The sequence below is a fragment of the Dama dama genome, chromosome 26, assembly GCF_033118175.1.
Source record: "Dama dama isolate Ldn47 chromosome 26, ASM3311817v1, whole genome shotgun sequence".
Classification (NCBI taxonomy): Eukaryota; Metazoa; Chordata; class Mammalia; order Artiodactyla; family Cervidae; genus Dama; species Dama dama.
The window spans coordinates 21,275,510-21,297,010 of NC_083706.1; the positions used below are offsets into that span (position 1 = coordinate 21,275,510).

General features: G+C 38.6%; 1 protein-coding gene across 2 annotated transcripts in view; it reads right to left on the reverse strand.

The window, feature by feature from the left end:
• Positions 1–8,467: 8,467 nt before the first annotated feature.
• Positions 8,468–21,501, reverse strand: part of THEMIS (thymocyte selection associated) — a 190,898-nt gene continuing 177,864 nt past the window's right edge. For both annotated transcript variants that reach the window (XM_061130151.1, XM_061130152.1), the window contains one exon: positions 8,468–10,309. In XM_061130151.1, the coding sequence (XP_060986134.1) occupies positions 10,275–10,309 (35 nt within the window). In that variant the 3' untranslated portion in view covers positions 8,468–10,274. The remainder of the gene's footprint in view (positions 10,310–21,501) is intronic.

Sequence of the window (21,501 nt, forward strand, 5' to 3'; positions counted from 1 at the left end):
GCATGGAAGGAGGCAGTTTATGCATTTTTAATTATGTTGAGAATAACTATTTAGATATTATCACTAAGTTCTAGGTTTGAAAGGTAGAAACTATCTCTTACCTTTTAGGACATGAAGAAAAAAGATTGAGTGGAGAGTCAGAAGCATTTTTTTAAAAAACTTGGATGTTCCAAATTTAGGTTTTTATAAGCTCCAATTTTACTGACAGCATAAGTAAGATATTGTATTTGGAAAACCTCAGTGAATACAAGGGAGAAGCAAATTTTTGAGAAAGTGGCTTAGATTTATAAATCAGACAACCAGCACCATCTAGTGGTCATTCCTTTGATGAGCCATTCTTCATTTCCAATATACTGAGAATTCAGGCACATGCCAAATTTCTTATTAGACATTTTGAATTAGGTTAAAGTAAAATAAACACAGGAAACAATACAAACTGAAATCTAAGTATTAGTTCTAATGTCTACATAATATAAAAATGAAATACACAACGTTATTCACAACTCTTTGGTTTATGAAAAATAGGATTTAATATGTTGACCATTAAACAGTGTTCAACTGGTTTACCCATAAGAAGGGACAAAATTCCCCTACACACAAGAGACAGGACTTAATTTTACCAACTTTATCCCTGAAAGTTAAATTCATATTTAAAAACACCTATTACAGATAACTGTTACTTTAATTGATAGAACTGGCATAGATTTTGAACCATTATTTATTTTACTCAACTGTTTGAAATCAGATAAGAACAACAGATTTTAGCTCTTGAATACACATTCCATGGCAGTGAGGGTTAGTATATATGTAAAGAAATAATAGCTCATAGTTACTTGGGACAAAAGAAAGCTTGCCTGTGTTTTTTTAAATTTTTCATGGCAAGTTTACAAATGAATAAACAAGAGTTGAATATAGATTTTAAAAACAAACTCAAAAATAGACAATTCCTTAGAGAAAATATTTGCAAATGATACAACTGACAAGGGCTTGATTTCCAAAATATACAAACAGATAATGCAGCTCAATTAAAAAAAAAATGGCAACAGATCCAAATAGACATTTCTTCAAAGAAGACATACAGATGGTTAACAGGCACATGAAAAGATGTTCAACATTACTATCTATTAGAGAAAAGCAAATTAAAACTACATAGAGGTATCATGTCATACAAGTCAGAATGGCCATCTTCAAAAAGTTTACAAATAATAAATCCTGGAGAGAGTATTGAAAAAGGGAGTCCCCCTACACTGTTGGTGGGAATGTAAATCAGTGCTGCCGGTGTGGAGAACAGAATGGAGGTTCCTCAGAAACTAAAGATAGAGTCACCATCTGACCCAGCAATCCCCCTCCTGGGCACATATCCAGATAAGTCTCTAATGTGAAAAGATACACATACCCCAATATTCATTGTGAAACTACTTACTAAGCCAAGACAAGGGACAGCCTCAGTGTGCATCAACAGATGAATGGCAAAGAAGATGCAATACCATGGAATATCATTCATCAAATGAACGAATGAGGTCATTTGCAGCAACATGGACGGGCCTAGAGATGATCTCACTAAGTGCAGTCATACGAACACCACATGACCTCACTCGCGGGAATCTGAAGATGATATAAAGGTGCTTATTTACAAAATAGAAAAGGACTCACAGACATAGAAAGTAAACACGGTTACCAAAGAGGATATTGGGGGGGGGGCATAAATTAGGAGCTTGGAATTAACAGATAAATACTGCTATAAATAAAATATATAAGCAACAAGGTCCTATCATATATCGCAGGGAACCATATTTAAAATCACGTAATAATCGACCACAGAAAGGAATCTGAAAATATATATATACATACACACACACACAGACAAACATACATGAATCACTTTGATGGCTCCTCTGTCCATGGGAGTCTCCAGGCAAGAATACTGGAGTGGGTTGCCAAGCCCTCCTCCAGGGGATCTTCCCGATCCAGGGGTCAAACTCTTATATCTCTTATATCTCCTGCATTGGCAGGCGGGTTCTTTACCACTAGCACATCTGGGAAGTCCCTGTAAACCAGCTATAATTCAGTTTAAACTTTCTATTGACATAATTCAAATGCTCAAAAAGATTATTTTAGTAGTCTCTCTGCAAGTTAAGATTTTAAGATTAACTGAGAAAAACAAATGTGCAGTACTTTGAGCATTCTTTGGCATTGCCATTCTTTGGGATTGGAATGAAAACTGACCTTTTCCAGTCCTGTGGCCACTGCTGAGTTTTCCGAATTTGCTGGCAAATTGAGTGCAGCACTTTCATAGCATCATCTTTTAGGATTTGAGATAGCTCAACTCGGTGAAAATACATGCAAACAAATATTCACAGCCCTGAATTCTGTCCTATGTACTATAGTAGTAGAGGAGAAATGGGGATGGTGGTGTCTGCTTGAGTGAATCTTGCGGCATTCACAGAGGAGATGTTTGAACACTGCCATTCACTTGAGTTCATCCCGGTGTCAGTTAGGAAAGGTGAGAAAGAGACGGAGAGCTATAGATGTGCGTGAGACACATTTAGAAAGAAATAATCAAGGGTAATGACCCCCCTACCATAGCCTTAGAATAACGTGAAATGTGCATCATCACCAGGTTGCAGGAGAGTCTGGTGTGAGGAGAAGAAGCTACTGATTCTTGCACATTAATTGGTCTAACCCGACAGGTTCTCTCCCTGACACCATTCCCAACAGTCACTAATTATTTGTTTCCTATTTTGGTAACAATTACTATATAATACAGTTGCAACATTTTCTCTTAGCTATTTTTAAAACTGTAATATGTTTATTGCCAAAACATCAAAATATATACCTCTATAATTTAGCCTGCACTGTGCCTTACACGGCAGTAAGTAGGGGACCATAAAAATGACTGTGCAAGCTGACATTGTACAAAGCGCTCTTAATTGTCAACGCGAGCTATTAAAACTGTTTCATGATCTTTTAAAATCCTGTCTAAACATTAAAAAATCATGTCTGCTATGTACTTGTGGTAAGTTGCTTCAGTTGTGTCCGACTCTGTGACCCAATGGACTGTAGCCCACCAGGCTCCTCTGTCCATGTGATTCTCCAGGCAAGAGTACTGGAGTTGGCTGCCATCCCCTCCTCCAGGGCATCTTTCTGATCCAGGGATCAAACCAGCCTCTCTCACATCCCCTGCATTGGCAGGGGGGTTCTTTACCATTCCAGCCATCTGGGAAGCCCCAAAACTGTCATTTATAAATGTACAAGCAAACAGAAAATAGTAAAGCTAATATTTATCTAGTACACTATAATTTAAAGCTGGGAAACATTCAGAACTGAGTCTCATGTCTCTTGGTAAAACACATCTGAAATAGTACAAACCCTTCCTGCCTTCTTCTCATCATATATCTTACAGTAAATAGCAAGTATGCCTTGGTGAGCTGTCACACCTTTTTCTAAGTTGGATCAGCACCCAGCATTTCACCCTTTCAATGTTGTGAAATATCTCAGAGGGCTCCTGTCATGTGGACATCTGTGCCGTCACCGCCTTGCTGGAGGCCTCTTCATCCTCACACCCACTTTCTTCATGTATGCCTTCATCAGATTGTTCTGGCTGCACACTTAAAGTGTCTCAAAGGGCAGCAGGGTCAACATTCTCCCAGCCAGCTCTTCTTCTACAGCTCCATTCTTGCTTTGATTCCCCTTTCCTCTCCGTGTTATCATAGTTCATTGATTTGCTACACTTCATTTTGGTTGGCCTTTTGATACCCTCTTTGGCTTATCCAGGAGAAGGAAATGGCAACCCACTCCAGTACCCTTGCCTGGAAAATCCCATGGATGGAGGAGCATGGTGGGCTACAGTCCATAGGATCGCAAAGAGTCAGACATGACTGAGCGACTTCACTTCACTTGGGTTATCCAATCGTGTAAAATGTCAGGGGACTTCCCTCGTGGCCCAGTGGTTAAGATACTGCCTGCCAATGCAGTGGACATGGGTTCAATTCCAAATCCAGGATTTGACTTCCAGTAGACCTTCAACCTTGTTATATACTCATTGAAATATATATGTATATTCTAAATGACATACCCCAGATGCCATGACTTCTTCTTCTTGGTCAGTACCAACCCAAATGCAAACCACAGACTTCCTTCCATTAGCATAAAACAGGGGTGACCTCTTGTAAATGTAATATAAAAAGAATCATGCAGCATATGATAGTCTTGTGTCTGAATTCTATCGTTCAGCATCATGGTTTTGAAACATACTCACTGTTGCATGTATCATCACACTCATGTATCACCACACTCATGTATCACCACACTCATGTATCACCACACTCATGTATCATCACACTCATGTATCATCACATTCATGTTGCTGCTTCACAATTTAGTTCTCTGTTCTGTGTCTCATGGCTCTAGACCAGGCTCAGCTTGAAGCTATTGTGAGTGTGGCTGCTACAAGCATCTTTTTTACTGTCCCATTGGTAGGTTAATGTACTCAGTTCCTTTTTAATTAATTTAATTGGAGTTTGATTTACACCTAGGAGTGGAAATTCTGATTCACAGAGTAGATATTTGTTTATCTTTGGTAGATATTGTAGTTTTCCAAGTAGATGTATCAGTTTAAACTCTCACCAGTGGGACTTCCCTGGTGGTCCAGTGGTTAAAATTCCACCTCGCAATGCAGGGGACCTGGGTTTAATCCTTGGTTGTGGAACCAAGATTCCCACACACCTCACAGCAGCTAAGCCTGCATTCCACACCTAGAGAGCCTGCATGCCTCGTACGACACAGCAAAGATCTGGTGTGTTACAGCTAGACCCGACGCTGCCGAATAAATAAATAAATACTAAAAAGAAAGACCTCGCACCGGCAATACGTGCAAGTTCTGACTGCTCTACACATTCTTCAAAACTTGCTTTTGTCATTAAAAAAAAAACTTAGACATCTGGTGAATTTGTAATGGTACATGTCATCATGCCTTTAATTCGCATTGTCCTAAAGATTGCCGTTTCTGAGCACATTTACATAGGCCCATTATAAATTTGGATATACTTGTTTATGAAATGCTCACTTAAGTCCTCTATCCTTTCTTAAAATTAAGCTGTCAGCATTTTGCCTAACGATTTGTGAAAGTGTTAATCATGCAGTTGTGCCCGGCTCTGGGCACAAGAGCCTTCAGTCTCCTGTGTCCACGGATTCTCCAGGCAAGAATACTGGAGTGGGCAGCCATTCCCTTCTCCAGGGGACCTTCCCCACCCAGGGGTCGAACCCAGGTCTCCTGCTATGAGAGCAGGTTCTTTACTGCGTGAGCCCCAGGGAAGTTGGAGTTAGTTTATATTTTCTGGATACAGTTCTTTTCTCAGACGTGCACGCAGCGAATATTGTCTCCCATACAGTGAATTCTCTTTGAATGTATCTTTCTTTCCTGATTCTCAGATCTTCATTTCTGGATTTATTTTCTTTCTTGAAGTACATCCTTTATGTAGTTTTATGCTGAGAAGTCAACTGATTGTAAGTCCTCCCTGTTTTTGTTTCCTTGTAAAAGTTTCTTTATTCCTACTTTTAAAAATTATTTTGGTTCACGGATCTTAAGAGGGTCTCCCCCAGTACCCTTGCTTCCAGCTTCTCTTTTGGTCTTGGTAAATTTTATTGTTTGTCCAGCCTTAACTCGGTAGCCATCTTCTCAAATTTCACTATTATATCATGTGTTGGGAAATTGGTGTTTTTATCCTGCTTGAGATATTCTGTATTTAATGAAAACTAGTATTATCTACTAAATCTAGAGAGTTCTCAGGTATCAACTCTTTGAATATTGCCTTACCTCAGTCTAGCAGCAGTCTCCCCATTTCTCTTGCTCTAACTCTAGTTAAATAAGTATTGTTATTGTTTAGTCCCTCAATTGTGTCCAACTCTTCTGAGACCCATGGACTATAGTGTGCCAGGCTCCTCTGTCCATGGGGTTTTCAAGGGAAGAATATTGGAGTGGGTTGCCATTTCCTTCCCTCTAATAAATATTATGCCTTCTAAAACTCATCTGAATGTCCTTTAATATCTCTTTTATACTTCCTTTTGTCTTTTTTGTTGCATTTTGGGTGATGACTTAAATACTACTATCCCTACAATCTTCTCTCCTGTTGCACCTAAACTGTTTTCCTAATATTTTAAATGTTTATTTTATATTCTTACAAGGACAAGAATATTAGAATAAGTTTCAGCTTCAAATTGTCAACCAATATATAAGACACATTAGGCTTACCCAGCACCAAGTTTGCTTAGCTTAGTGAGGGGTAAAAAGCATGATGCAGAGCAAGAGAATCCTGGCAGCATCTCACGTGCACTGTCATAGCGCTGTCGTCAAGAAATGACAAAAAACATTAATAGTGTGAGTCACATCAGCATAGGGAAGCTACAGAGACTAAGGACCCCCAGCTTAGTTACCCAAAGGGCATTCTTTAGTATGGCTCCAGTACATTAAACATAGACTATATAATAAACAGAGTATATAATATATACTATAAACAGACTGTGCAATAAACTTCTACTTACAAAGAAACTGAATGAAGTACACTTGATTCAGTCCAGATTTTAATGTATTTTAAATTTTTCATAATTTATAGAGTAAAGTTATAAGTAAAGCAATCCAGTAGGTGTCAGTAAACACTGTAGTTGAATGAATTTATTTCTTTTTTGGTTGTACAGTTCAGTAGGTATTCTTTTTCAATATACTGTTTCCATGATAGCTATAAAGAGTTTTAATTTTACACTCTTAATAAAATATTGGGCTTCCCTGGTGGCTCAGTGTTAAGGAATCACCTATCAATGCAGGAACCACAGGAGATGCAGATTTGATCCCTGGACCAGGAAGATCCCCTGGAGGAGAAAATGGCAACCCACTCCAGTGTTCTTGCCAGAAACGTCCCATGGAGAAGTCTGGTGGGCGAAATGGGGTCGCAGAAGAGTCAGACATGACTGAGTGACTGCACGCACACACACACACACACACACATTAAGTGGGGTTCCACTGTGAGGCAGTGTGGTCAGGGCAGGCATTCGTGTGATGAATCCTGAGGGAAGTGAGGGACGGAGCTGTATGGCTGTCTGAGCAAAGAGCTGTTCCTGGTGGAAAGAAAGCAAAGAAAAGGCCTGGAGATGACTGCCCAGGCCTGTTGGATGAACAGTGCGGTGGCCAGCATGACTTGAGCAAGGGGGTGAGAGGACAAGAGGTCAGAGAAGGAACAGGAACAGACCGTGTAGGGCTCTGCAGATCATGTCACGAATTTTGGCTTTTACTCTGAGTGAGGTGGGAAGCAACTGTGGTGTGAAATAACCTGTCCTAATGAGATCATTCTCAGCCCTGTGTCAAGCAGGAAAGGAGCGCATGGTTACAAGGTTACTGCAGAAAGCCAGGAAGAGACGGTGGAACCTGGGCCTCAGCGGGAGCAGGAGAAGCAGGAGAGTCACACTGTGCAAATTTTTGATCATCAAACCAAAACAGTTGTCATTCTGTTGGGCTTGAGTTTCCAGTATTCCAGCCTATTGGGATATATTCGGATTCCAACTCTTCCTTGCCAGGGATTTTACATACCCTTTTCCTTTTAGAAGCAGGTTGTAACTTAAGCCTTTGGATAAACATTCAAAAGTCTCATTAATATTGACTTTATCTTAAAACAAATACTTTTTATATTAAAGTCTTGGTTATAAAATGCGACGATGCCTCAAAGAGCACCTTCCTGTCTTCATGTCTCACCCCCTTTCCATCCCCTTCCCCAAACTGTTTAATTTGTTAGCAAGAAGGCAGCATTTATTGTGGGAGGTCTTGGCGTCTGTCTATGCAGCCCCATCATACCGTGAAATTTGATCATTGTGCTCAGCACTATGGACTTCCCAGATGGCTCAGCAATAAAGAATTTGCCTGTGATGCAAGAGACGCAGATGTGGGTTCAATCTCTGGGTGAAGAAGATCCCTCAGAGGAGGAAATGGCAACCCAGTCCAGTATTCTTGCCGAGATAATCCTATGGAACAGAAACCTGTTGGGCAACAGTCTATGGGGTCTCAAAGAGTTAGACATGACTGAGTCAGCCCTCTAGGTCCTTGTTGTGGGTGGCAGAGTGAGGAGTAGGTACTGCACTTCTCCTGGCTTCTTTAACACAGGTAAACATGTTTCAAGCCTGCATGTGTACACGTGTCTGAATTTGTGACCCCATGGACTGTAGCATCCCAGGCTCCTTTGTCCAGGGAATTTTCCTGGCAAGAACACTGAAGTGGGTTGCTGTTCCCTACTCCAGGGGGTCTCCCCGACCCAGGGATAGAACCTGTATCTCTTGCATCTCCTGAATTGGCAGGTGGTCTTTACCACAGTGCCACCAGGGAAGGCAACACAAATAAACCTTTTCCTGAAGATCTGATTTCAATCCTAGTTAAAGAATATTCTATTTGTTACAAGACGATAGTTATTAAATATGACAGAGAACATACACACAAGCAAAACAAACTTTATTTTCAATCTCCCAAAATCTTCCATAGATGAGCATGAAGTTTATTATGTCTTTCAAATTCAAGAAAGCCAGAAACACAGTACAAAAAGGATTTGCATTGTTAGAAATGATATATATGATTTCCACTAGAAAGCTCTTGATGATTTATGACTGAACTAAGACATACATTCTCCTGAATTTCTAATCAAAGAATTGTACTTACTAAAAGTATGGACTTAATTGTTCTCATATAACAAATAAAAATACTATATATTTTTATTTGAAAATTAACAAACTGGCCTGTGAGTTTTATGAGTTTGCCAAAATTGTTGAGAAAGGATTCTCAGTGGACTTCAATAATCAAACGTGGGGACATAATCTTTTAAAAGTTCTTGTTTTTATGGGCACAAACAATGGAAATAGATAAAAGTGAAACATCAGAAAATTTCAGAAATCAAAATAACAACATGTTACCATCTCAAATCACTAAATAATCCTTAGGATACTGGAAATCAGGGTCCATTTCCACTTGAAAAGGAAGAAAATAAGGTACAGAGAAGCAAGTTAAGTCAGCATGTAAGCATTTATGAAAGATTGTAATTTTTTTCCTGTGGAAAAGTTGTTTCATGATTTGTCTTCAGAAACTAGTACTAAAAAAGCGAATGATTTCTATACATGATATAAAATAATTATGAGATATGAGATTACCTATATTTTTGTATACAGCACAATCTATGAACCAAGTCCAAAGTAGGCCATTAAATTCCTGTATAATACCTGTATGGCTTCCTAGGTGGCTCGTGGTAGAGAACCCACCTGCCAATGCATGGTTTGATCCCTGGATCAGGAAGATCCACTGGAGGAGTAAATGGTAAACCACCCCAGAAAATTCTTGCTTGGAAAATTCCATGGCAAAGGAGCCTGGCGGGCTATAGTCCATGGGGTCACAAGAATTGAACAAAATAGCACATATGCATAATTCCTGTATAATTCTCTGTCATTTCATTTTGTTAGAGGCCAAATAATGTTGTCCCTGTATACTTAATACATAAATGATACATAACTGAAATGGCTTTCCTCCAATCCTAATAAACATTTATCTAAAGGGTTATCTGGTCTACAGTACATAAATTAATAAAGCATATTATCAGATCTTTGGTGATATGGCAGTAATGAACTCTGGTTATTAAGGGACAGGGGAAAAAGTTATGGGAACTACCTGTAACTCAGAGTGGTTTTGACTGTCAAGTCTCAAACACACTTTTCACTATATGTTTCTAAAACTAAATAAAAATGTAAAGTCAAACTTATTTCCACAGCTCCAAGGGAATCACATAAGAAACCTGGCTATTTTAGATCATTCTCATATAATTATTTTTTGTTGTTTTTAACAATAGTGATGATAACACTAAAAAATGGCAAAACAAATTCTGAGGAAAGTGAAGATAGTTGGTGAGCTTTTGTCCTATTTTAAATTGTTTTACTGAGAAACTAAAGTATAAAAGTAATTTCCAATTGCTTAATTGTCAGTAGTGGGAATAGAAACCACAAAAAATGTGCACATTAAATAAACATGTCCCTAGAAACAATAAAAAAATACATGTAGATTTTGGCACAACAAAATAGACTATGAATTTTATACCCTAGGTTGCTCTTTAAGTTTTATCTGTTAAAAACTTTTAATGTTGTCTTCACCTTTGCAATGGCCTGGACTCCTTTCGGGGCTATTTTTTCAGCTAGGAGGCTAGGGTTTGGTTTTACATTGCAACATTTATGTTCACTGACCAAGTGGCTTCAGTCACATCTCATTGTTTTTGATGTTCTTCAGTTTTGAAGATTTCTGTAAGAAAAAAATATTAAAAGGGGTCCATCAGAACGTGTATTAGAAATAGTCAAGAAAGAAACTATTTGCTTTCAAGTACTGTTTGTAGGACACTCACCTGCCTCTAAGTTTTTTGAGAACTGAGAACAAAATAAGAACCAAGACAAAACAAACAAAAAAACCAAAAGTCCAAGGAACTCACGTAAACCCTTCAAAAACAAAGTAGATATTTCTGTGAGATAATACATTAAATTTGTTAAGTGTCTTTCAGCTTACAAAGTGCTTTTCTTTGTGTTTTAGTTTATGCTTATAAAGACTCTTTTATCTGGCAATGTAAAGTGAAAACCTGACTCCAAGGTGAAGTTCAGAGACTGGCCTAGTAAGGGGCTAGAGCTTGATTGTGCTCTAAAAAATGTCCAGTTGCAGACCCATCACCTCAGCTGTGCCACAATGGCTATGCAATGGAGTCCAAATCTAGTGGAGGAGAAAAGGGTACCTATAATATTAAATGAAAAAAAGCAACAGGTCTCAAACAGAAGCTGTACAATCTCGTTTCTAATGAACATGTGCACAGACTTGATGTTAAGACATCATGTACACCCATGGCTGATTCATGTCAATGTATGGCAAAAACCACTACAATATTGTAAAGTAATTAGCCTCCAATTAAAATAAATAAATAATTTTTTTTAAAAAAAGACATCATGTCACACTCTCAAGGAAAGTAAGCTACCCTGCACTCTCTGTGTTCAAGGAAGATGGACACTTCTTTGCCTTATGGCTTTGTGGAGCATGAGGCATAGGCAGTTTAAAAAAAATTCTAATGGCATGAACTATAATGGTCAAACAGTACAGAAAACTGATCATTTCTTTCACTTGTTCACTCCTCATTGTGCTAGTGATCTACTGTCCAGTGCTTAGCCTCGTGGACCTGGAGAGGAACACTCTGAGGTTGTTGGCCCTGAGCGTTCATTAGCCTACGACTTCCTCCCTACCTCCCTTTCTGCCTCCCTTTTCCTCTTCTTCCTTCCTTTCTTCCTCCCTTCCTTCTTGCCTTCCTCTCTCCTCTCCTCCCTCTTCCTCCTCTTCCCTTCATTCCTTCTTCCTTCCTTCCTTTTCTACTACACACTGGCTCTATAACCTTAAGTAAGTTACTTAACCTTTATGTACCTTAATTCCTCATCTTTGAAAACAAGGCGAGTGGGGAAGGGACAATAATGTCTATCTTACAGGGTTATGACAAGGATCAAATGAGTCAATAAATGTAAAAGTTTTATATTTTGCAATAAAGAGGTTTACTATTTCATCAACTGTTACCTAGTTTTACTATCTGTGTGAAATATAAGGACAAAACATAGTCTGTGATCTCTGAGGAGTTCACAGACTAACTGGGAAAAAAAGAAAGAGGATGTCAAAGCAGAAAAAAGTGGAATTTCTCCACACATCATGTTAATTCCTCTAACAGCCTGAATTTATTTTCTTCCATCAACTTCCCCTCAGTGCTAGGTGAGGCTGGGGGCTGGAAGGTGGGGTAGGATGAGAGGAAGATCGTCTAGACCTCATGCTCTCTTTGATTTCATTCTCTCTCCTCATCATCCACCATCCCCAACTGCTGCCTTCAGATTTTCATGTCTTCCTTTTATCACAAACAGCAATAAAACTACATACTGTGGAATATACATTATAGATAAAAGAAAACAGGATTCTTAGGCAGCATGCCCAGATATAATCCCCACTTCCACCACGGACTATCTTTGTGACTTTATCTGCAAAAAGGGATAACAACCGAATTTCTCCCTCACAGCCTTGCTTTTCATAAGGGGAGAGGCTGGGGAGGGCAAATGAAATAGATACACTGTAGTACAGAGAAACAACCTGAAAAACTCGATCTGAGTCCTGATTCTAAGACTTACTGGCTGTGTGTCTTGAGAAATCTCTGAATTCCATTTTCTTACAAGTGAATAAGTTTTGGTAACAATAACAGAATCATAGCATTGAGGAAACATCACATGCAATAACGAACCTGCAAGTGTTTTGTAAAATGTAAAGTGCAACAGAAATATTACTTGCTATTACTATCTCATAGTCACACAAGCCTGTAGCTTGAAAGTTCAATCTGTCATCTTGACAGTTATTAGTTTCACTTTCCCTTGTCAGTAAACTGATTTAAGATAGAACAGAGTTAAGCAGAAAACTGGGAGGGGAGGGATTAAAATAATTAAATTATCTCAATATAAAATAATAGGATTTAAACTATCTTAGTTTTGGAAGGGACTCAGATGGTAAAGCATCTGCCTACAGTGTGGGAGACCCGGGTTCGGGTTCAATCCCTGGGTTGGGAAGATCTCCTGGAGAAGGGAATGGCAATCCACTCCAGTATTCTTGCCCCCCTGCCCAAAACAAAGGGGCTCAAAGAAATATTTGGGAATCCCAGGTAGCACAGCGGGAAAGAATCTGCTTGCGATACAGGAGACTCAGGTTCAATCCCTGGGTCAGGAAGACCCCCTGGAGAAGGAAATGGCAACCCACTCCAGTATTCTTGCCTGGGAAATCCCGTGGACAGAGGAGCCTGGTGACCTACATTCCACCGGGTCACAAAGAGTCAGACACGACTGAGCGACTTCACTTTATAAGTTGCCTCTCTCTGCCTGATTTAGCCCCATCTTCCACCCAGGGCGGGAATCCCCTCAATGATGCCTGTGCTTTAATGGCCAGCTGAAGTTAAGACACAGCTGATTTCATGTTAAGTGGAAACTTTGTTCTTTTTTTTTTTTTTTCCAGTGGGTTTTGTCATACATTGACATGAATCAGCAATAGATTTACACGTATTCCCCATCCCGATCCCTCCTCCCACCTCCCTCTCCACCCGATTCCTCTGGATCTTCCCAGTGCACCAGGCCCGAGCACTTGTCTCATGCATCCCACCTGGGCTGGTGATCTGTTTCACCATAGATAATATACATGCTGTTCGGAAACTTTGTTCTTTACTGAATTAAGTTACAAGAATTTTCACAGTGCGAATGAACTGATTTTTCTGACAATTATTTAGGTTTTAAAATTCAAATTGATTTAAAGCCATCAAACCTTTTGGCATTCATCGACCACTCCTTTGGAAAATGTCACCAAATTAATTTGGAGGTGATGTTTCTTACCTTGAATTGAATACTGACTGATTATTTTTGAAAATTCATAATTACTTAGATGATGATATTAACTGAGGGCTCTGGAATCAGGTGCACTCAGTTCCTGGGAGTTCAAGCCAAATACTTCATCCACAGAAGAACACAGAAGGAAGTTTTATTTTGTTTTGTTTTTCTCTCAAAAATGTGTTCTTCAATAGTCAGAATAGTTCTTCAATAGTCAACGTCTATGTAAGAACAAATGACTGTTTAATTCACAAAATGAAGCTTTAAAAATATGTAAGATTAGATGAGAATTTTTTTGAATGAGAGTATTAAAGTCAAAGAAAATCTCCATTTCATCTGATTTTTGAGGAATCCAGTTCAGGTATATCTAAAAATGCTCTACATTCTTTTATAAAGCTGATTTTTCCCAAACAGTTAACTGAACCAAGGCTAGTCATGCCCTGCATTTTCCCTTTTGAGAACTTCGAGTGTTCCTTTCCTCAAACTGCTCAGCCTGATGTTGAAAAGTAAAACTTGAAGTAACCACATCTACTTGCTCTAAGAAGCACTTGTTTGTGGAACTTTCTAGAACCTCTTCCAAACATCTTCAGCTGAATTTACACCCATGTACCCTTCCTCTATTTACTTTCCTTTAGCATTTTTGTAACTAAGTTATTGGTTGAGAGGGAAAAAAGCAAATGATACAAATTTATTCTTCTTCTCATCTGTGGTGGTTACAAGATATTACGTCATTTTTCAAAGACGAGTCTTAAACTCCTGGCAATTGTTTTTGCATGTTTGATAGGTGTCACACACAATCTGTCAAGAACAGAGTGGGAGTCTGGGCTTCATTTCTCTATTCAAGAAATATTTATTGAGAACCAGCAGTAAGCCAGGAACTCTTTTAAATCTAAGGACAGAGCAAATGGGTAAAATTTCCTGTCCTCATGGAGCCCACATGTGGGGAAGACGGCCCATAATCAAAATAAAGCAGCAAAGTGTGCGGCGTGTGAGATGCCATGAAGGAGGTCAGTAGGCCCCGGTGAAGAGTTACAGTTTCAAATAGGGCGTTCATGGAAGGAATTGCCAAGAAGGTAACGGCTAAGAAGAGACCTAAATGAAGATAAAGGCCGTGCAAATCTCTCGGGGAAAGACTGTGCCACTTAGAGAAAACAGTCTGTGTTGTGCTGAGGATGGCTGCCCCTCAGACTTCTGAGGAGCAGCTGGGAGGCCAAGGTACCGAGAAATGGAGAGACCCCTGGAGGATTCGGAAGAAAAGAGTTACATGATCGGATTAAAGTTTTAAAACATTCACTCTGGCTGGCCTGTTGAGAATGGAGGATACTGAGGCAAGGGCAGAAGCAAATTGACTAGTTAGGAAGCCAGTCCAAGAATGCAGATGAAAGGTGATGATGGCTTGGACAAAGTTGATGGCAGTGAACTAGGTAAAAATAAATAAATAAATAAATTCTAGATACTGTTTGAGGATAAAGCCAATAGGAATTGCTGGTGGAGTAGGTGATGAGAAGGGGAGAAGAAGAGACAGTTTGTTCTTAATTTTCCTACTGTATTACCTTTCAAAGTGTCATCAGACCTCAGTATCACAATCACCTAAAAACATGTTGAAATCAAATCAATGACTGTTCTTTCTTGAGAACCTCTGAATCAGACTCTCTAGAGCAGGGGTTAACAAAGTTTCCTTCTAGAGGGCCAAATCGTAAAAATTTTAGGCTTTGCATATGGTCTTGGTCAAAACTACTCAGTTCTGATGATACAGCACAAAAGTGGCTACAGACCATGTGCACGTGAATAAGTGTGGCTCTGTTGCAGTAAAACTTTATATAAAAATTGAAATTTGAATTTTAGGTAATTTTAATGTGTCAGAAAATATTTTTATTTTTCAACCACTTAAAAATGAAAAAACAAATATTCTTAGCTTGAGGGCAGTACAATAACAGGCAATGGGATGCATATGACCCACCAGAGGTTGTCAGCACCACTAGAGAGAGAACATCCCAAGAATATGTATTTTTAACATGCTCACTAAATGACCGTTTTATGTACAAGAACTTAGAGACTCACTGAGACAAATTTTCAAAGTCATCTGTTCCTTTTTGCTTTGCTTACTTTATTGGCCAAATTAAAGATGGGCCTTGTGAATGAAATAAAAACCAAAATTGATTGAACTAATGGGTAAAAGAAAGTCCTTTGCCAATAAGAAAAAAGGTTAGGGAAAAAAGGGAAAGGAAATTTAAAATGATAAGGTTAGAAGTTATTAATAAGGAAAATTAGGAAATCGGGGAGAGGCTCAAAAGCTCATTATTTTTAAGAAAACTCTATAGTTTCAAAAAATGCATTTACCATTAAAAAAGATCAATTAATGATGCGCATATGACTCTATAAAGGTCCACGGCAAAGATCAACATACAGATCCAATCCCTTGTTCCACCCAAGTTAAGATACTGTCACTGGTCATTAAGAAAAGTCTCATTTTGCCGTGTGAAAGAATGACACTTTTCTCTGCTCTGTGCACAGAGCTCCCGTCTGCTGCAGGAGCCCTGCATCTGGTCTCGGTTATTATGACTTTATACTGTGGCATCTTTTTCCTATTTTATCACAGAAAAGTGATGAATTTGCTTTAACTGGTTTTCTTTATAGTGTTACACACAAGTTATAAAACCACGTGGGGGAAACAATAAAAAAGTGAATGTACTTAAACAGATTTGTTAATTGTAGTCATACTACTGAAAGAGTGATCGTCCTGGACTTAAAATAATTGCTTTTGTTTCTTCATCTTGTATCTCTTATCTCTGCTTTGCTGCCACCGTCTTTGCTGACAATCTTCTTTGTCTCAAGATTTAATTCACCAAAATTTTGTTTCTGAGACGTAAGCAAACAGAAATTGACAATTTTAGAGAAATAACTTTTAATAAACTAAAACACAGTTTCCAACCTGAATAGGTAGGCCTAAAACTATTAGCAAACACCTTTCAATTTTTTAAGAACTGATTTGTGAAAAAAAATAAGTTCATAAGTATCTAGTGAGCATCATGAAAAGTGTGAGTGATGATGAGAAGAGAAAGGAAATGAAGAGTAAAACTTCAAACAGGCCATCTCAATAAGGTGTCTTCATCTCATATGCCTAACTCCTAAAGCTGAAAGATATATTTCTTAAACTCTAATAGATTAACATGTGACATGGTTACAATTATGCCACACTAGTCAATATGCAGTAGGTACTAAACGAAGGCTATGATAATATGAATAATTTTCTAGCGTGCCAGTCTCATTATATAATTTCACATGAGGCAGGCATTTTTATGTTTATTTTACAGATAAAGAAATCAAATCCCAAATAAATTCAACATTATTTGAGTTAGAATTCAGTTTTGGGTCTGTCTGGTGGCAAAGCCTGCACATTTCCTCTATACCCCACCATCTCGCAGAATGTTTCCCCAGTGGATAATGTTCCTACTCAGGCACAGTCTGAGGAGAGAATGAAGCGGAGAGAAAAGAAAACAAAAAGACTGCATTGCCTGGAGAACTGCTTTTCCCTTTCAATATGGTATATGGTTTTGCTTTTATAATTAACATTCTGCTGATGAGATCTCCCATTGGTGAGGGCTGACAGGTCAGATTTTCCATGAAGAGCAAGCACTGCAGGAAATAAATTAATCTCTAGGGAAGAAGAGGGTCAAGGCTGTCGGTACTCACACAACTGCCTAATAGGAAATGATGTTTCAGAATTGTTCAAAGAAGGAAATGACTGTGGGTTCTCCTTCCAGTATATTCTTCAACATTTAAACCTTCCAAAAAGAGGGAAATATTAATAGGTTGCTATAAAAGGAAGAGCAGACTTATAATGTTTTACTTTAGGCTGTCAGTATTTCTAAACTGAAAACAGTATTCCCTAGAAATGTGAGAGAAGTTCTACTGGTGTCATTATTTTGTTTATATTATGAAAAATCTGCATTGATGTTAAGAGAAGGACAAAAGATATACCAGATTTTTGGATTACCAGTTTGAAATTATCTGATATCTTAAACAATGATTTTCTAGTCTTTAGGAGTAAAAGTAATTATTGTGCTTAAAATTACATATTATCTAGAATAACAATGAATTATTGAAGTCTGCGTTTAATAAAATTGAAAAACAAGGATATATTTTTTTATTTCTAAAGTTCCTATGTCTAAATAACATATATTCAGTCATTCAGTCAAGGTCTTTAAAATGGAACCCTCACCTTGTTTAATTCTGAAATAGTTTTATAGAAAAGTTCCTATGCTTTGATTCCCAACATATAAGTAAAATATGTTTACAGTAAACATTAACATTGAAGTAAAGCTCAATATAAAGAATTCTTTATCTTCTTATAAACCCATTCTTTCTTTCTAGCTTCTGCCATGACCTTAATGAAAGCTTTTCCATGAAACTTGTTTCCTCTTATCTGTTTAATTTACCATAAGTATGTTTCTAGATGTGGTGAATCATTTCTATGTGAGTCTTAGCTTAGAAAGTCTTAACTTATCATAGTGCCGTGACTATGATATCAGAAAAGACCATCTAATCACATGCTTTTAGAACCTGGGGCATCTCATATTTTGATGAGGAAAATATAATTCAGAAAAATGAAATGTCCTGGGACAGTCTGTACAGCTAGGATGCACAGCGCTGGGACTAGACCTTACTGAACCTGTATTCTGTTTTCTGGCCCAGGGGTCTTCTCACTACTTGATTACTTGGAGGATGAGTTGTGGCTTGGGTTTAATATAAAGATGTAGGATAATTAGAATATAGTTGGAGCTTCAGAAGCAAGGAAATTCCATTAGAGAATGTTGATCAGGAGAGTATAAAATTTACGTAATAGAGAATATTTATGTAGGATAAAACCAAACATATAAAGAGAATAAAAGAAAACCATCTTTCTGTTTAGCCAGTCAGATCACCAGAAGCAGTCTCTACAACTAATGTGTGACCTACACAATAACCAGATCCTTCTCACAGCTAAATGATAATCCTGATACCAAACAACTTTGCCCTGGGCTGAAGGAAGCCACCTTGCCCACAGTCATGTCCCCTTTCCAAAGGCAGCTGAATCCAATGATGGACTGAAGCAGGGGCCATGAAAACCTGGCCCCCTTGTCCTAACACAGGAGAACTCAGAAGAGCCACACCAGTTCCACAGTTCCCTGTGCCATCAGCTGAGGTCTTTCTTGTGACACTACTATGATTTCTTTTATTTATTGTGATTTCTATTATGATGACTTCTCTGTCCAGACCTGCTTTCATTCCTCAACCTATGTGTTGTCCCACAAAGCACTTCTCAATAAACTTTCCATATGCAAGTCCACCCTGGAAACTGGACGTGAAGCAAATAGCTCAGTACAAACATTTGCTCTTAACACATGTCATCTCTTCAAAAACACTGCTGCCACTGATGAACCAGGGAAACTGGACTCTTCTTGAGCTACTGCAGCTGAGGTAGGGGGTGGGAGGGGTCCTTTAGGGAGGCTCAAGGATTCCACGTCTTTGTAGGATCGCATTGCTTCAAAGATTCAGAGGATTCAGTGACACATCTGCAAAAGATTTCTAATCACTTTTCATGTACATAAGATTCATAGAGGCCTTGAAATTCCCAAGAGGACAGAGTTCTCAAAGGGAAATACTATGGACAGAAACTCAGAGACTATAAGAGCCATACCAAGTGGTCAGAGCCAGCACTTTGCAAAATATACTGTCAGGAGGCAAAATTTTTCTTAGCCATCAACTCATAAATATGCAGACATGAATTACAATAGCCATAATTCAACTGGAGTGTATTATGTACTATACTTTGGGCTTCTCAGCTGGTGCTAGTGGTAAAGAACCTGCCTGCCAATGTAAGAGACTTAAGAGATGCGGGTTCAATCCCTGGGTTTGGAAGATCCCCTGGAGGAGGGCATGGAAACCCACTCCAGTATTCTTGCCTGGAGAATCCCGTGGACAGAGGAGCCTGGCCAGCTACTGTCCATAGCATTGCAAATAGTTGGACATGACTGAAGCGGCTTAGCTTGCAGGCATACTAATTTTAACCTATTTTATCTAATGTAGTCATTGAAATAGCCTGTAGGATAGCACTATTATTAACCCAATTTTACAAATAAAGAGACAGAGATGTTAGCAAATTGTTTGTGATACACAGCTGGTGAATGCAGTAGCCAACGTTTAACGTTTAGTCTTAGGTTCGGAGTCCAAAATTTAACTACGTAATCATCCTACTTTCAGAAAACTGTTCTTCTGGTGCAGACTTAATAATAATGTTCCCTAAATAAGATATGGGCCTTGTCGAACAGCCAGAGTGAATCGAGGATCCAGAGAGGAAGGTCACCCTTGAGATCTGGTGAGGTATGTTCATGTTTCTTAAGTGAAGAGGAGCTGGGACTGACAGCACGGATCCTGTGGTAGAATCTCCTGTGTTCCCGGCCACAACAGATCAAACCTTCATTATACAACGTGTTCAGCTATTTAGAGTGAATCTTCTAGTTGTCTGTAGTGAATTTCAAAATAAATAATTCCCTTTAGTATAATTATTAGATACAGATCTGAAATGGTTCCACTTCATCTAACTGAAAGAAGAAGGTCTGGGTGTCCAGAAGGGGCAAAACCGCAGAAGCAGCTTCCCTGTCTTAATGAGGCTTTGTTTGGTTTCGCTTTGCTTTCTCTGTGATATGCTACAGAGACTCTAAAACTGCCATTCTCACCCGAAGAGAATTTAGGAAATGACTGACTTGTGTCTAAAATTTTAAAAGAGGAGAAAACTCAGAAAGAGTATGATTTGTCCATCCTGAACCATCAGGTAGTTAACGAATATTCACAGATGAGCTACTCATTCAAAGTACAGTAAATGTTAAGTATAGATCCAAAGGGGCTTCCCTGATGGCTCAGATGGTAAAGAATCTGCCTGCAATGCAGGACACTGGGGTTTGATCCCTGGATTGGGAAGATCCCCTGGAGAAGGGGACGGCAATCCACTCCAGTATCCTTGCCTGGAGAATCCCATGGACAGAGAAGCCTGGTGGGCTACAGAGTCGGACACGTCTGGGCTACTAACACACACATAGATTCAAAGAGCCTCTTTTTACTGAAGAAAATAGACTAAGTTTCACAAGACAAAAATGAATTTTGAAGAATTATATTTCTGCTTTACTTTTGTGTTCTTGTTATGGAACTGTCACACAATTATAATTCACAATGAAGACAGACTCTATAATTTATCATAATTTCAAATGGGAAAGCAAGTGAAAATGCTGCCCAGATACACACACTGTGTAGTTTTTAAATAAATTCTTGTTGAAATTAATGTAAGAAAGCAGATTTCATTTCACTCTCTTGAGTAAAGTTAGAAAGTCGCACTTGCCTAGGACCATCACTTTAATTCCAGGTCCTCTTTTTTCTTAAACCATCACTAACAGGCAATAGGTTCAAAGCAGTTCCTGCCCTGGTCTGTATCATACTCTGCACTGATTCATTCACAGCACAAACCTGGAGCTGTCATACAGCATCCCAGGAAGATTCACACACAGGGGAAGGTCAGATAATAAGTTTTGCAATGATTGAAACAAAAACTTTGATCTCAGCGATTGTGTTATCTGGTACTTTTTAGGATCCATAATCTTAAGGAAAAAAAAAACAGTTTCCAATGAATTAATAATAGCCTGAGACTCAGCACACTGCAGCCAATTTTCGCTGCAGTAGTTGTTTCTTTTATAGTCACACTTGGTTAGTATTTGAAATTTGGAGGAATTGCAATATGCATGGTTTTCAAAGCCCTTTATACAATTTCATTTTTATCATTCAGAAAGAGTCAATGAAAAAGTAATAAGAAAAGCTCTATGGGATATTTTTATAGGAGTGTCAGAAGCCAGTAAGTTAACTACATGAAAGAACCCAGATTGCACAGTCAGAGTTTGAGCAGAAACACTTCAGAGACTTTATATCTAGTATTTTGACTTTTACATGCCCTTGGAGGAAAAAAGAGTGCCGGCTACAAAATCAAATAAGGAGGGAAAAAGAACAAACCATATGCTTAAGCATAATTACAGTTTC